Source organism: Misgurnus anguillicaudatus, chromosome 9 (genome assembly GCF_027580225.2).
Source record: "Misgurnus anguillicaudatus chromosome 9, ASM2758022v2, whole genome shotgun sequence".
Lineage (NCBI taxonomy): Eukaryota > Metazoa > Chordata > Actinopteri > Cypriniformes > Cobitidae > Misgurnus > Misgurnus anguillicaudatus.
The window spans coordinates 22,580,467-22,596,730 of NC_073345.2; the positions used below are offsets into that span (position 1 = coordinate 22,580,467).

A 16,264-nucleotide genomic window follows, 5' to 3' on the forward strand; every position below is an offset into this window, starting at 1 on the left:
GAAGGGGTCATCCTTGTGTTTTTATAGTGGCATTTTACATTAGAGCTGCACGATAAATCGCATGCGATATCACACGCATCTCGTTGGTAATGCCGGTTCCCTGATTAGTAGTAAATCTCCATCACCTGCTTTCAGATAGAGCGGCATTTTATATACAAAGCCGTAGTTCACTGACAAGCTGTGCCATATCGCATACATATCGCGGGCAATACGTCCGCGATAATTAATGCGAAATTGTCCCGATTGTCAGTGAACTACGCATGACAATCACATGCGATTTATCGTGCAGCCCTATTTTACATGACCACGTTTCAATTAAAAAACAGGAAACAATGCGTTTTAGCTGTTCGCTTACACAACAAGTGTTTTGGGGTCCGGCAAACTTTTGAAAACATGTTTCAAAGTGCATGTTTTTTAAAACAATTCTGTTATTTTTTGTGTAAATGACCATGCATCCAAAAATGGATCTTCTATGGCATTATGAAGCACCTTTATTTTTAAGAGTGTACCTCATTGTCCATCGAAATTGCTAAATGTTTTCGTCATCTTTGTATTTATCACTCTAAAGGCCAAAGTATATACTGTATTTTCCGGACTATAAGTCGCACTTTCATAGTTTGGCTGGCTCTGAGTCAGGCGTGAATTGTAAATCAGTATGAATTAATTTTGACATATATGAACCAAGAGACTGATTTAGCCTATTCAGCCTTCCAGGTATGTTTTGTATGCTATTGTGTATCTTTTAAATAAAAAAACGTGTAAATAAATCTTGTAAATAAATAACTTGTCTTTCCAGATTAAATGCGTTTTCTTCGGCTTAGATTTTGTGAAATAATTTTCTAAATAAATGCGACGTGTAGTCCATTGCAAATTATGTTTTTTATCTTCATTAAGCATTTTTGTTCGAAGCGACTTATAGTCCTGAAAATACGGTAGGCTATTATAGTTAGGGCTGTGCTGATAAATAGTGCAAATGCGCGTTTTCTCAATTAATGAATTTAAATGAATTACGGTGAAATGCCCCCACATCCAAAAGCCAGAGGGCGCTCTCGTTTAGAAACGCCATTTGTGCCACAGAAGAAGTAGCATACCAAACACTATTCCATGAAATGTCTAAAGGAATATTTATATCGCTGTTCTTCAGATTGTTTCAGGTATTTTCATGATAATAAAAATATTTTGAATTATTCTGTTTGGCGAGTGTTGCTTTTTTAAATGCACGTTATAAACGACTCAAACTCAGTGATTTTAGATTGATAAGGACTTCCTACTGATCACAGAGCCGTAGTACATGCAACAAGCTGCGCATGATGAAACACAGAATCGGAGCCTTGCGATTCAGAATCGATTTCAGACAGGTCTTTTTAATGGGGAACGCTATGTATTGGCACAGCCCTAATTATAGTCTAGTACAGTGGTTCTCAAACTTTTTCAGCATGCGGCCCCCCTTGTGTACGGTGAATTCCTTCACGGCCCCCCCCAAAGAAAATTTATGACAAAAACAGTTCTAAAACGTAACATTTTCATTAAACAAAACATGAAATTATACAACGTAGTGCTGTTGGTTAGTAGCCTTATTTTTTTTTATTACACAGAATTCATGATAAATTCATGTATTTTATAAAATGTCATAAAACTGGGGCCCCCCTGGCACCATCTCGCGGCCCCCCTGGGGGCCCCGACCCCCAGTTTGAGAACCACTGGTCTAGTATAGTCACATGTGCGCGAGGATCCACGTACAGTGTGTGTGTGACACAATTTTCTAGGGCTGGGTAAAAATATCGATTCATCAATGCATTGCAATTATGTGTTCCTCAATTCAATATCGATTCATCAAATCCTATGAATCGATTCAGCCTACCGGCCAGTGGCGGCGCTGTGGGTGGGCAACACTCTAGCGCCCGCTCCCCGAGGTAATTTGATCCGGCCCATTATGTAGTCTGTGAAAAAGACATCTCTAGAATAAATAAATGTAGAATTTAAATAAATGTAGTTGGACAACGGGCCCTACAGTTACGAGTTGATGAGCGTGCATCTGTTACGGCATGAGATGCAGAGCGCGCGTCACGTGGCTGGCGCGAGCAGCTGTGTCACGTGTATATATTCGCGCTTTGGTCTACCGCGAGCCGCTCGCGCCCGCATATCAAGACGCGACAGTGGTGAGACCACGGACTCTATGGCTGTTTTAACTCCTTGTATTTCCATATACATTGATATGTCGGCTCAATGATGACTTGCTTATCCACAATGACATTAGATGTCTTAATAAAGGAAACGCATTGAAACGGTTAGTAACAGTTAATCACCCATCGCGCCCAACACCTGCACCACTGAACGCGTATCTACTGACAAACATACACCTGATTTTACTGCTCAAGCGAAATCTAAAAGTATAATTTCTCTTATTAGAAGCTAGACTAATGTTTGCCAATTATTAAGATGGCTGTTGTAGTTTAAATAGAGGTAGTGAAATAATTAGCTTTGACAAAAACAGCATAAAACAATGTTATGTTACATAATGTAAACTATTTTGTTATGTGTACTAAAGTGAGTAAATAAGTTAAATTCTAAATGAGTGTGATATGGCTCTTATTTACCTTTTTATATGTAAATTAAAGCATCTTACAGTGCACTTATGTTGTTATGCAGTTTTAAAATACAACATATGAACATGTCTGGATGTAGAAAAAGCCTACTTTGACATCTTACAATGCACTAATTTTGTTGTATGCTGTTTGAAAATACATGTTTGTAGAAAAAGCCTATTGTACAATGCACTGATTTTGTTGTTATGCAGTTTAAATATAAATGTAGTCATAATCACTGATATATCTTCGGCCCCTTATTTGAGATGCTTTTCATGAACTGGCCCCCATGACAAACTAACTGAATAGCCCTGCTCTAGTGAGAGCGTTCAGCGTTGTACAAGACACACTTTACCAAAACACGCTTTACCAAAACAGCAAGATGGCAAACAGCAGCTGCACTCCGTTCAAGTTTGCACTAAAAGCTAAAATTAAAATATAGGCTACTCAGGTACTTAATTACTTGTGTAGGTACTTAATTACTTGTGTATGTACTTATTATTGAATCGATATTGAAGCAAACAAATCAATATCGAATTGAATCGAATCCAATTGAATCGAAGCCACAAGAATCGGAATCGAATCGAATTGTGAAATTCCTAACAATACCCAGCCCTACAATTTTCATCATCAGAAAAGTGAAGAGTATACGCACTGTCAGATTTTTTTAATTTCACATACAGCATGCACCTACAGGGAAGTGTAGTATGTAGCCCAGGAGGAGATGCATTGCATTTTGTCGCAATGCGAATGCATGGTACGTCTTTGTACACATACGGAGTGTACAGTGTACATAAACTATACTTTGCAAGGCTGTGCGTTCAACCACATACGTTGCACATACGTTTGCGTACAAGTAAACAACTGACTATACTCTGTGCTTAAAGAAGAATGTGTATGTGCGCAGGCGCATAGTACTTCTTTACAACGTAACTGCTGGCCTGGCACCCATAATACAGAGTTTAGTTGCTTTAATAGTTCTGCGTTTCTGTGTAGTTCTAGTTCTTTTCCGTTTTTTTGTACAATTGTTGTCATGCAAAAGTAACCTCACTTTAGCACACATGCCTGTGAACATTTCTACAAGGCCTGTGAAATAGCATAGACTCTGATTCAACCCACAAAATAAATAACGCGAAGGAGACATTAGCCTCTACCATTTGAGGTCATACAGTGTGAGAAAGGTTTCTGTGTTTTACCCTCACATGGCAGAGACCCTGTTTTTAATCCCCTGGCAGTCATATCTTACTGATGAGGTAATTCAACAAGGTTTTCAAAGCACCGAGAGGACTGCTAACCTTATCACCATCCAGACAACCGTACCTCCCTCCTCCGCAAGTAACTTTTTCCCAGAATAGATAAACTGACCCAAGGTGAAACTAAAACACTATTAACAAAACCTTGATGCCCTTAAGTTTTCATGCAGTCTCAAGTTCTCTGTGAGGAGTAAAATCACTTCTTATCTTCCTTGACAGCTCGAGATAAATTTCAGAGAGGGTTTCATCATGCTGAAGGTTGTAGTTAATGCACAAAAGGGCTGGAGTAGGGACACTAATTAAGTGCTGTGGACATGACTGCATTCCAGATAAGATCAATCCAGTCTGCTGGGAGCCTTGCAGTGAATTGACTTTTGGCAGTAGAAAAGGTTTGGCAGTAAAGAAACCATTTGTTTCATAATAGGTTTTACTTCACATTAACATTGCAAATTGGAATTAATATTCAATTTAAGTGTTACATATAATAGCCAGAAGTGGGCTAAATTATGCCTTCTCTCAACACTAGTCAACAATTATCTATTAACCCTGCCAAGGAAAACCACAGAAGGGAAAATGACACAACTAACAAACACAACTCAAGACTTATCAAGGTCATTTTTATTTCCCTTTTCATTATTATCAACTTCCTACATATAACCAACTACAAATGTGGAGTGGACAACTAGCAACATCTTTGTTTAGTAAACTGAAGAATATACCGCTGGTACACTTTCACTTCTCTATTTTGTCTTGATAAAATGCAATATGTAATCCCTTGCTATAAGGAAACAATGCATGCAGCCAAGTTTCACTACATACATAAAAAAACAATATTTATTTTGCATTTTTTGTAAGGGTGCTCTGATAAATCCAGATATACACTAATAATACACGGCCGATAACTTTTCTGAATCGCACAGCCTATATTATTCACAGCTATTTCATGTAATATGGTTTTTGATCAGTAAGTCCTTATCAATCGGAAATCACTGTTAGTTTAAGTCGTATATAACATGCATTTGAAAAAGCATCAAACATAATCATTATAAATATTCTTTATTATCAAGCAAATACCTGAAAAGGTTTGAAGAACAGCAAATATAAATATATCCTTAAGCCATTTCCTGGCTGCGTGTGTATGGTTCTTCGTCTACAGCGCATATTGAGTTGCTGCATGAGAGCGCCCCCTGGCTTTTGGATGTAGCGGCATTTCACCGTATTTCATTGAGAAGCACAGCAAGCATCATCGGCAGATATATCAGTGCACCCCTAATTTGTTGCATTGTATTCAATTTACTGTAACTATTTAATAAGTTAAGACAATAAGAAATAGGGCTGTAACAATATATCGCACGTCCCATTAAAAAGGCCTGTCTAAAATCGAATCTGCATCACTGCATCACGATTCTGTGTTTCATGTGCAGCTTGTGCGTGTACTATGGCGTTTTGGTCAGTAAGAAGTCCATTATCAATGTGGATGTGGCGGCATTTCACCGTAAATCATTCAAATTCATTCATCGAGAAAACGCGCATTTGCACGGTAAATCGTTACAGCCCTAATAAGAAACCCTATTAACAATAATGTAAATGTAAGCCTTTAGTACATTGTTGGCTAACATCTATAGTCTTATGTGAGCATAAACTTAAAAACTTTGGGCAGTAGTAGTGCAGCTTTTCCAAATGTTTTCTCAATGACTTAAGCAGACCCTGCAGTAAAATATGCCCAACTCTCAAGTGAGTCCATGAGCAGATAAAAGCCAGTTCTCGTCATGTTAACATAACAAAATTAGCTATGTGTCTGCAATTGGTTTGTTTGCATAAAAGGTCTATTCTTGGTCCCCTTAAGTGGATGAAAGAAGTCCAATAATATTGCTATCCCACTAAGATAAAACACATCTGTTCTACAGCAAGCTGTTCTTGATGTAACTTTAAACTTACACATGAGAGGAATTTTATGCCACCCTGAATAAAAGGCCTAAAAAAGGGATTTTATGATACTTTTGACTTGAACATGCCACGAATGCCAACATGCAAATAGCACTCTCTCTGTCTCTGTTGTGCATTGCTCTGTTGCCGGTACGCCATGAATGTTCAAATACGGTAACAACACACTGTTGATAGAGTAATATCACTATAACAAGAACTTGGCAATGAGCTAGTCTTATAAGTATTTATCCTGGCAGCTCTGATCCCCTGTTCTGCTCAAGAATGAAAGTCTGGCCTTACATGAAAATTCCTGTCCAGTTGTGAACTGACACACAAAACCTAAAATAGAATCAAGAGGATATTTTTCGCTTGTTCTGTAATCACCTCTTCTTCCACAGAACACCCTTTATGGCCAAGTACTGAAACAAGATGCTTGATTGGTGATGATATGGGTTACAAGTAACACTACAAGCAGAAGTGATGATAAAAGGCAGCTAAAAGCAACAAAAACAAACACTGGCGAAGGGTGTTTAGAGTTTCTTGTTTACCCAAATCAAACAAACTGAATAACAACTAAACAAACGACTCGATTACTTTTACAACAGTACAACACAATCCTCTGGTGTAGTTTCATTTACAACATCTTAAATAAGTGTGCACACAAAGACAGCTTTGCAATGCTTCAGCAAATGCCAGGCATTGCGATTTGATATCTTTATACAATTATGGCAAAGCATTGTTCCTAGGCAACCAAATGATTGTGCAACCTACACCACCATTTACTAAACATTAAAAACATTGCAACCTCCATACAAGAAGAAAAATCATCATTATAATGAGCTGTGAATGTGGCTATGTGAGATTGGTTTTAACATGTACATTGCTGAAAATGCCATCGTGACCATAGGTTGGCAGAAAGTATAAAACACCCTGCTTAGTGCGGTGGTTTGATGATCACACAAAATTTCACAATTATTATTATCTGCTTACTCAGCGTAAGCAGTAGTGATTTAGCAAGCCAAAACATGCAATTAAATACAATAACGTCTCATTTGAGCACATTCCTATACTGTAGACTGGAACTGATGTTGTACTATTGGTTTAGAAATGACTGCTGAATCACATCTGGTGGAAGGAAGTTCCTGGGTTTTTTTCCTTTATTTGGCAGTGAGGCAATTCGCAGTTTTAAGATTATACTCCCAGTCATGAGTCAGTCATAAAACTAAAGTTTCAGACATTGTGACTGATTGTGAGTCATTCACTTGCCATGTCCTCAAAAAACTCAACAAAGTATCACCTTACATTTCAAATAAATGAACACAGAGGAATCCAAAACATAGTTCTCATAAAAAACATGTGAAGATACGGTGTGGCTCATATTAGATTATATCTATTATATATCTATATCTAGTGTTAGGACCAACACTATTCACTTCTCAAATCTCTTTCATCATCAGAAGGACACTAGGTCAAGTTATATTTGTACTTACGTCACTCTTCCTAAACTTTGCCTTCAGGCTCTTCATATTAGTCCATTCAGATTTCAGCTGATCCCAAAAGTCCTGGATAAAATCAAACTTTGGTAAGTCTCACACACAGACATACACTCCAAAGCAAACTGTAGCTTAATACAGCGGAAACTAGAATCAGCACTGCACTGTTATTAATGGCAAAAAACTCGGACGAAATCTTTGGAGGCAAAACACAGAGATGGATCAAGTTACAGTAGCTGTGTTATTGCCATTCACTATGCTTGAATCAGATGTGTAGACTACTGTGTGACTATTACAGTATTAACGCATTTCGTGTTTAAAGTTGTACAAAATGTTGAAGAGGGTGTGAGAAGTCCATACTCTTACTGATATCCAAAAATACACATAATCAGTGCTCACTGGTATTCCTGGATCTTCTTGGGAAGTCTCAGGAAACCGAAATGTTTAGATGGAGCGAAGCCTCCAACAAGATAAGAAAAGCAAACAGGACAGAAGCGCGCGCTTCAATGAGAAACAATAGCAACACTGTGTCCAGTTATAGCTGACAGGAATGATGATTGTAAACAAAACTGGCACGTAAATGTAGCGAAAATACACTTTATTATGTAGCGTAGAAAAATTATCAACGTTACACCGCTGCATGACACGTTTCTACTAAGTTTTCATGTAAAAATGAAAACTATGTTAAAATGTGTAAGAAAAGATAAAAGCTTTCTGCACTTACCCACTTTGCAAAAGTTAAGCCGCACAGACAAACAGACCTCAGGGGATTGTTGCTAACAGACTTTTCCCAGTTGCATTTAGTGTTTCAGACACATTTAAGTGACTGTTGGATATAACAACAAAACGGTTGTAAATGTGAAAAGTGGGCTAATGAAAAGAAACCAGCAGCAAAGTTATTCACCGACAAAATCCATTCAAGCGGGGCTCGCCTCGCGCTGCCTCTGATTGTTCCCCGGGCAGATAGAGTGACGTCACCATCGAGGTGTCCTCGTGACTGCCGAGTTTACTGTATCATATCTGTGGATTATTTTATTGTGAATCTTATGAATTTATATGGTACATTAAAGATACATAAAATAAAGTGAGACACTTTAAACTATTAAAAGGTCTTCATGGCTGATGTTTTGTTTTAAATTTATTTTATTATTTATAATCTAGTATTCTTACGTGTTTAAACTTCCAACAAGTTGAATATATGGGCATACACTAGACGTGCTTTATTTACCTCACACTTTTTTCAATGCTATGCATAGTGTTCGCCAACAATTTTACAGATTCCGATTACAGATATTTTGGATGCTTCCCACACAGAACATGTTATGACAGAAATTGTCACCATGGTTACGTAATGGCATGTTAAATACACAAGTTTTATCATATCAGGATTAACAAACATCCGCGATTGCCCAAGAGCAAATATCTGTATGATCCTGTAGCTACTGTATGCTGTTTATAGAAGTGGTGACATACTGATATGCAGTAGCCTAATTTCACTGGGGACCATGAGTGTCCTCAGGGTTTAAAGCCAAACGTGAGGACAAACTCGATAGTGACCTACAACCCAATGCAGCTGTGCTCGAGTGAGAGCGCCGCGTGGCGGTCAAGTTTAACCTTATAACCTCTACCACATAGCCTGCAGCCCTGAAAACATACAACAGAGGCCAAAAGTGATGCTCTTAATGCGACGTAAACCAAACCTCCCATAATTAAGCATAGGCTTAAATTTGCTAGAGTTCTCTCATGGCCTCGACTCAGCTTTGTGCATGTTTTTTGTGTAATTTTTCTTCCAAGCCTCCTCATATTTTCCACTGAACTGAGCTTTAGTTCCCTCTCAAAGCATTACACAGCATGCATACAAAATCTTTCATTCATCATATTTATTAATCTTTTTTATTCACAGTCTATAGATGTATCCCAGATGATTTACATTTCACTACAGGTTGTATATGCAATGCATGCAGTATAACTGTGTATGTGACAAATAAAATTTCGAATTTCTCTTAAAAAAGGAATTTGCTACTGAAAGAATGCAGATTCTTCCAAAACTTCCCATTAGGGCAAATAAAGGTTTGTTTTAAGATCACTGTCTTAATCTAAAAAAGCATTGTTACTTTTTTGTTTAATTGTGGCTTTCATTTTACAATTCTCTGTGGTGATACTACAGTATAAAGTACTAGGCTGACCAGCAGCACGGCATATAGCTTGTGGTCACACAAAACCAAAAGAAAAACCATCCTACGCTTCTTTGATGTGGTGGGTCTTTGCTTTGGTGGTCTATATTGCCTCAAGTGACAGAGAAATGAGAATAACAATACATTTTTACAGAGTGTATTTAGATAACTCAAATGCATTGTTATGAATAGATTATTTAAAATGAAGAACATATTACAATCAACACAGCCCCAAGGAAAAAAAAACTTCAGCCTACACAATACTGAATAATTAGCATCTGATTCTGCATATTTATTTAGTTCTCCAAGAAAGAAGAACAAGGAAAACAGTTTTCTTTGTTTCATATTGTTTGTTCCAAACACATCACCATTTACCAATATACTGGTTTTTACTTATTAATGGTTTGTTATAAATAGGGTAAAGTTGACAGAAACCAACACCACACTTCAATAACTATAGTTGCATGGGCAGTAGATTCCACTGAGCTGGCAATAATGCACCAACGCCAATATGTATGTCACAAACCAGTGGGATGAGGGTCAGCTTTTCATCATAAGATTTCCTAGGCTCAAAAAATCTCATTAAAGAGCCCAAAGGTTTGCACAGTTCACCATGTTCCTTCATTAAATGCTGCATCTGCACCATACGCATGATTTCTATGATTTCCAATTTCACCATATTGACAGATATGGAGATGATTGGCAGGTGTTTCTTTAATGATGCTTATCTGCTGAGATTTGCACTTGCAGAAATATTTGTAGAAGGGAATGCTAGAGGGGCAACCTGCAATTTTTGCCTTAAGTATCTTTTTCTTATCTAGCCTAATCCTTAAGTTGGTGTAACCTAAAAATAGTCATGTTGATTCCGTCATGTTCATTACTATTATTCTCTTTAAGGAAACACAATTAAACCCCATTAAGTACATTTTGCTTTGGCCTGGCTATACCTGACACAAATTATACATGCCACCACAGGCCATAATAGACTATGCATCCTCTAGATGTGTACTGTATGACAAGATGATCGCACTTTAGAAATTAATTATAAAAAAGTGCCCTCTATAAGTATTGGGACAATAAAGGCAAAATTAGTTTTTTTACTGTGGACTCAAGAAGTGTCTAAACAATAAAGGGTGAATATGAGGAAAAAAGAACACAATGTCACATGACATAACAGAGAAATTTTGTCTTTACAGTGCCAATACCTATGGAGGACACACTGCATGAAGATGCATTAATAAACTTTGAAGAAAATGCATATTAGTGCAATAATTGTTTAAAATATAATAATTCCAGGGTCACAGCTTCTAATTTTTTAGGTTTACTCTTAAAAATAAAGGTGATTCAAAGGTTCTTCACAGCGATGTCATAGAAAAAACATTTTTGGTTCCTCAAAGAATTATTCAGTCAAAGGTTTTTTAAAGAACATTTTCTTTCTTACCTTTTTATAATCTGAAGAACCTTTTTTAAAGAACAGAAAGGTTCTTTGGATGTTGAAGGTTCTTTATGGAACCATTAGACAAAAAGGTTCTTCTATTGCATTGTGAAGCACTTTCATTTTTAAGAGTGTTATTCTGTAAGTATTACTGAGGAAACTGATACACTAAATTAAAAATGTAAAAAATAGTAGGTGTCAGTCAAGGGCCACTGGGTTAAGATTAATATCTCTATGGCTCAAAGAGAATCTTCACTGAAATTACTTAAAGTAAATGCTTGAAAAATAAAGTTGTCTGTCCAGGAGGGGGTAGTATTTTACTATTGACTATTGGATCATATTTGGTCATCTCTACTCCTGTTAAGAACAGATTTTAATTTGTTGGCCTTGCATCATACACATTTAATTTAGTTTAACTGAATTTGATTCTGTCTACTTTGAGACATTAAACTGCCACATAATTCAACAATAGCCTACAGAATTTAGATTGTGTTGACTGAAGACTCATCTCTCCACTTACACTGATTAAAGTCCTTACAAATTGTTACAATAAGAGCAATAGAGCACAAACAGCAAAAAAATATTTAAACAACTCTCAACATAAAAGAAAATAAATAAATATACCCTTTTATTCCATTTTTTTTGCATACTATGAAATTTTAGTATTTTGTATTAAATTTGTGATTACTATAATATTTACTTGCTAACATGACAATATTTGTAATTTATTAAGCATACACTGAAGTTTTGTGAAAATAATATGCAATAACTTTGTGACACTGTGCCGTTGATAGACAAATGCACGCCTCAAAAGTTCGGTTTGTGTCGTTCTGTCCTCAGCTTTGATGTCTTTGCTTGTTATGACACTTTGAATTATGCAGGGGAAGTGTCTGAGTGTGTTTTGAGTATTAAGCCATCACAAAAAAATAATGGAAACTTTCTTGTTGTGTTTGGCGTTAAATGCATTTAATGTAAGAAAAGACAAATAATTAAGAACAAATTTTTTCAGTAATCCACTACATATCAAGAGACCATATCAATCAAAAGCAAAGCACAATAACTTAATATTAGATACTCAGTCATATTTGTTAAACTGCATTCTTGAATTAATTTTTTTTAAATCAGCATACGCTTTGTAAATAAACACTTATGGATTACAATCTAATATGATGATGATATCATATAAAGTATGTTCCTAATAGGTTGTTCTGTTAAATTGTTTTTTTAGCATGTTGTTGATCCAGAAGATGTGCTTTTTAGAAAGAAAAGTGTACACAGTTGGTTTCCCAGGAACACCACATCCCCTCGATCCTGAAACGACTCCAACAAGGTTTTTTTTACATTCCAGTGGTCCACCGGTATCTCCCTAAAAAAAGAGTTTGACAGTTTTCTTAAAATAGCTTGCAACTAGCCAAACAATGAAAGACCAACATATAACATACCTGACAAGGGCCTCTGTTTTTCTCCGTGTTTCTTGTACACAGCATATCATTTGTAATGACAAGCTCATCCTTGTAAAAGCATTCGCACAGTTCTTTGTCCACAATAGTCACATCTAACATTTGCAGTTTATCAGAAGCCTGCAAAACTTTTGAATTCTTAGTTCCCCAACCTGTTACAACACATTTTGTTCCAGGTCGAAAGTCTTGCTCCTTTTTGGGGAGTTTTTTGGGCTTTGCTTTCACTTTTTTGTTTAACTACAGAAATAAGACAGCGTTAAAATGCATACTGTGGGAAATGGTCAACATGTTTAAATGACACTCATTCATACCTTAATGAGCATAATGTCATCCCTTTTGGTTTGATTATTGTATGCTTTGGGGTGCTCAAAACTGAGAATGCCAACTCGCTGAGAGCCTTTAGTTTTACTCAGAGACAGAGTTCCAATGAGAACTGTCACAGATTTTATGGGCTCACTGAAAAGAAATATAGGAATGTAAATAAGATGCAAAACACATGGGGAAAGAATCAGGTTTTAATTATTGTTTATATGTTTATATTGTTTATATTTAATAAGTTTTAAAGAGCACCTATTTTGTGTAATTGGTACAATACAATGTGTTCACATGGTTTATGGTTAAAAAACACATTATTTTCCACATACCGTACATTTTTGTTGCTCCAGATTTCACTCTCTTCCTGAAACGCCTGATTTGAAAAGCTCTGTTTCCCTGATTGGCCAGCTAATCTGTACGTTGGGATTGGCCTGAATATCTCTGACGTCAGCAGAAAATGTGACACTCCTAACCATGTTTGAAAGATTTGCTCACAATGCAATCCTAACAGGAGTTAACTTACAGGCTGAGTCCAAAGCAGGAGAAATTATGATAATGTTGGTCTTGTCTACATCACCAATCCCAGGAAGTAAACTGTTGCCTATAATCTGTGTGTTTGTTGTAGTCCAAGAAAAGAGATTTACATTGGAGACAATAACTTGCGGCATCATTTAAAAACGTGAATCGGACAATAGGTGCTCTTTAAGACAAGCCATCTTCAAAATCATCATTCATTGCAGAGTATTTTATCCATAAAATTGGAGACATTCCTGCAGCTTGGTTTCCAAGGTCACAAACATGTAACTTCTTCCACCCTGAAGCTATTTTGGGGATTTTCGCCTGGACTTGGCCTACCCAATTTCAAAAGCTTCCCATACCCACATGCAGAGGTTTACATACAAATGTTTGTTATCATTTTACAGGAAACCCTTTGAAATTACATAAAACACTGTTGAAAGTGCTAAACTTGGTTGTATGTGATGTCAGTCCTCTAATAAACACAAAAATAAATAGGCGCTTTTTGATGTTTTTTTTCTAAAGTTTTTATTTGAAAGTGTATAACTCTGGCCCTTGGTGCCTCAGCTCCCTGCAGTTTTGTTTGATTCCAGGAATTGCCAGCTTACAGAGGAAATAGGAATTTTTTCTCTATCATAATCTATACAAAAGTTATTTTACTCCAACTGAAGGGAGGAATAATACCCTTTTTGTATTTAATTTCCATCTAAAAATATTTGAAGTGCTCCCATAAGCACATACAGTGGAATAAATGCAATTGCTTTATATCATTTTAAAGAAAACACTTTGAAGTTACATAAAAAGCTGCTGTTTGTGAAAAATATTGTTATTTATGTTGTTTTTCATACAATGAAACACCAAATTTTCTTTTTTTATGTTGTAAATACTGTATCTGATAGTGTATAACTCTGGTTCTGGGTGCTCTAGCAGACTGCAAACAGTTCTGGTTGTTAACAGCAGCAGACAGTAGACACCCAAAAAAAGAATGAACTCTTTAGCATGTTGCATTCAAAAGTTATTCTTATTTTACTGAAGTGTGCGAAAATACATTTTTCATATAAATATTAATTTTTTGTTTTGCACATATAATAAATAACAAGGGATTAATTATGCACACAACCAAAGAAAATGTTGTGAATGGACTCATTTTTTAGAGTAGGACCTAAGAGAAAAGATGGTGTATCATTTGTGGCTATATGTGCTATCTGAGGCAGTTCATGCTCAAGTTTCACATACGTTTACAAAAGACGATTTTTTACCTTATTATTCATTCAACTATTGTTGGATATGTGTTAATAATAGAACAAAAATAACGCTGTAGCCTTATTCCTGAGAATGAGAGCTTTCATTTGATATAAGACTTGCCCATGTTTGTCATATTTTAAAAATATGAAATATGTGAATATTAAATCATATACAAATTTATGGGGGGGGGTTTATAGTGTAAATTAAATGTAAATAACTTTCTTACAGTAAAAGATTTCTCAAATTGATGCATATCTGCAGAAAGTAGAGACTTTCAAACAGTATCTCATATGTGTTACTGGGGTCCATGACAGACCATTAACAATTAAAAGAATATTTTATATTAAGTCAAAATGAGAAATTTTGGACCCGGGACAGGGTCCTAGGGTTGAACCTATTTTTTTCTGCCAATTTTAAATAAATAAATAAAATAATAAAAATCACAAAAATGTCCCAACATTGAAAATTACATGCTAAAACAAAAATTAAAACATTTAATTAAATTTTTTAATTTTTAGGGTGATAATGCATATTTTCCCCACCAAATTGAAAAATAAAATGCAATTACATAATTAAAAATAAATGATTTGACATTTCATTTTCACTACATTTGTGAGGCAAGACATTTCGAGCAAAAAATACTTTTTTTAAAAGCATTGTATTAATGCTCAGGCAATAACAGTGACATAAACCTAATTAAAATAAAAAGGTTTTATTGAATGGTTTTCATTTTCAACTTGTATGCAAATTCTATGTTAATCAGTGGGTGGGGTTTACTTGGAGATTGTCTGAAGCAGTGTTGCCAACTTAGCGACTTTTAGACTGGTTTAGACAAAACTAGGAAGGGTTTGGATGAACCTTAGCTTCATATCTTTACAGATAGGCTACTGTGTCACTTGCAGGAGTGCCAGCAGGTCTTGCTGTCCCACTGAAATGCATGTCTCTTTCGGCATATACGCTCTGTGCATTGAGCTGAACGAGCTGACGCATGGATGATGCACAAAAAAAGTATTGTTTACATTTCAAAGGAGGAACCAACATTGGTCCGCTGTTATGTATGTTCGTAAACCAAATGTAGCAGTTGAAACTAGCGAATGTAGCTTCTATTTACACATATCTATGGTCCGAGATGGTATGAAAGAGTAGAGGCGGGGACTAATCCCTATATACTGCAGTATATAAGGCAATGGATTAGAATTACATTTAATCTGTTTTAAAGCAGAAGAAATTACTGTGACAGGTAAAACTTTAACATACGCTATTATGATGCTCAAAGATGAGATTTAACCTATAAAATTCTTGACTACAGGGAGACTTTAATAAATACATAAAGCCTTTATTATTATCCACATACGGTAAAAAGATGCCCTCATACAAAACAAAATCCACACAATGTTCATGCTTCAGCAGGATTTAAGGCTGCAAATGAAAATTTATAGATTATATTTCTTGGAAAAAATACTTACTGTTTGCAGTGAGCAGCAGTTAAAACCCACTGGTCTTTAATGAGAATTCCCCCACACACATGATTCTCGTCTTTCTGAATCGACACCATCCATGGTTCAAGTTTTTTCACATCTTTTCCTCCAACAATAGACACTTCAGAGCAATCTGGAAAAAGATATAGCATGCTATTACAAATGTAACAAATACTGATGAATTTAATATGCAAATGTTTTTTCACAAAACATACACAGCAGATAAATAAGCATTACCTGACACTTTGAAAAAGGCGACCAACAGAAAAGGATAAATAATCAAATAGCTGTGAACATCCATTGTGTTGTCTCTCTCACAAAACTCTGTGTGTCTTTACAATGTAAGAAAGTCAAATGTAACAACAGGAAGGAAATAACTGCAGT

The 16,264-nt window shown here is 36.0% G+C and overlaps 2 protein-coding genes across 3 annotated transcripts in view; both read right to left on the bottom strand.

Annotated features, from left to right (window-relative positions):
• Positions 1-8,297, bottom strand: part of rai14 (retinoic acid induced 14) — a 47,785-nt gene extending 39,488 nt beyond the window's left edge. Inside the window, exons 1-3 of one of the 2 annotated variants that reach the window (XM_055179403.2) lie at positions 8,162-8,297; positions 7,982-8,083; positions 7,255-7,326 (exon numbers count right to left, since the gene is read on the bottom strand). In XM_055179403.2, coding sequence (XP_055035378.2) covers positions 7,255-7,290 — 36 coding nt within the window. In that variant the 5' untranslated portion in view covers positions 7,291-7,326; positions 7,982-8,083; positions 8,162-8,297. Of the gene's footprint in view, positions 1-7,254; positions 7,327-7,981 lie in introns of both variants that reach the window. The other variant, XM_055179402.2, reaches the window with a different exon arrangement.
• Positions 8,298-11,636: 3,339 nt separating this feature from the next.
• LOC129423187 (granzyme K-like) lies at positions 11,637-16,264 on the bottom strand. Its single transcript, XM_055179406.2, has 5 exons — positions 16,118-16,264; positions 15,869-16,013; positions 12,638-12,782; positions 12,309-12,563; positions 11,637-12,232 (listed from the first exon to the last, which is right to left on the bottom strand). Exons 1-5 carry the CDS (start codon positions 16,179-16,181, stop codon positions 12,062-12,064), a joined length of 780 nt encoding a protein of 259 aa, XP_055035381.2. The 5' UTR covers positions 16,182-16,264; the 3' UTR covers positions 11,637-12,061.

Excerpts from the sequence above, each read along its gene's own strand:
- LOC129423187 (XM_055179406.2), bottom strand. The coding sequence starts at position 16,181 with ATGGATGTTCACAGCTATTTGATTATTTATCCTTTTCTGTTGGTCGCC. Across the intron at positions 16,014-16,117 it reads CGCCTTTTTCAAAGTGTCAG|ATTGCTCTGAAGTGTCTATT; the intron begins GTAATGCTTATT and ends ATCTTTTTCCAG. Across the intron at positions 12,564-12,637 it reads ATGACATTATGCTCATTAAG|TTAAACAAAAAAGTGAAAGC; the intron begins GTATGAATGAGT and ends TTATTTCTGTAG.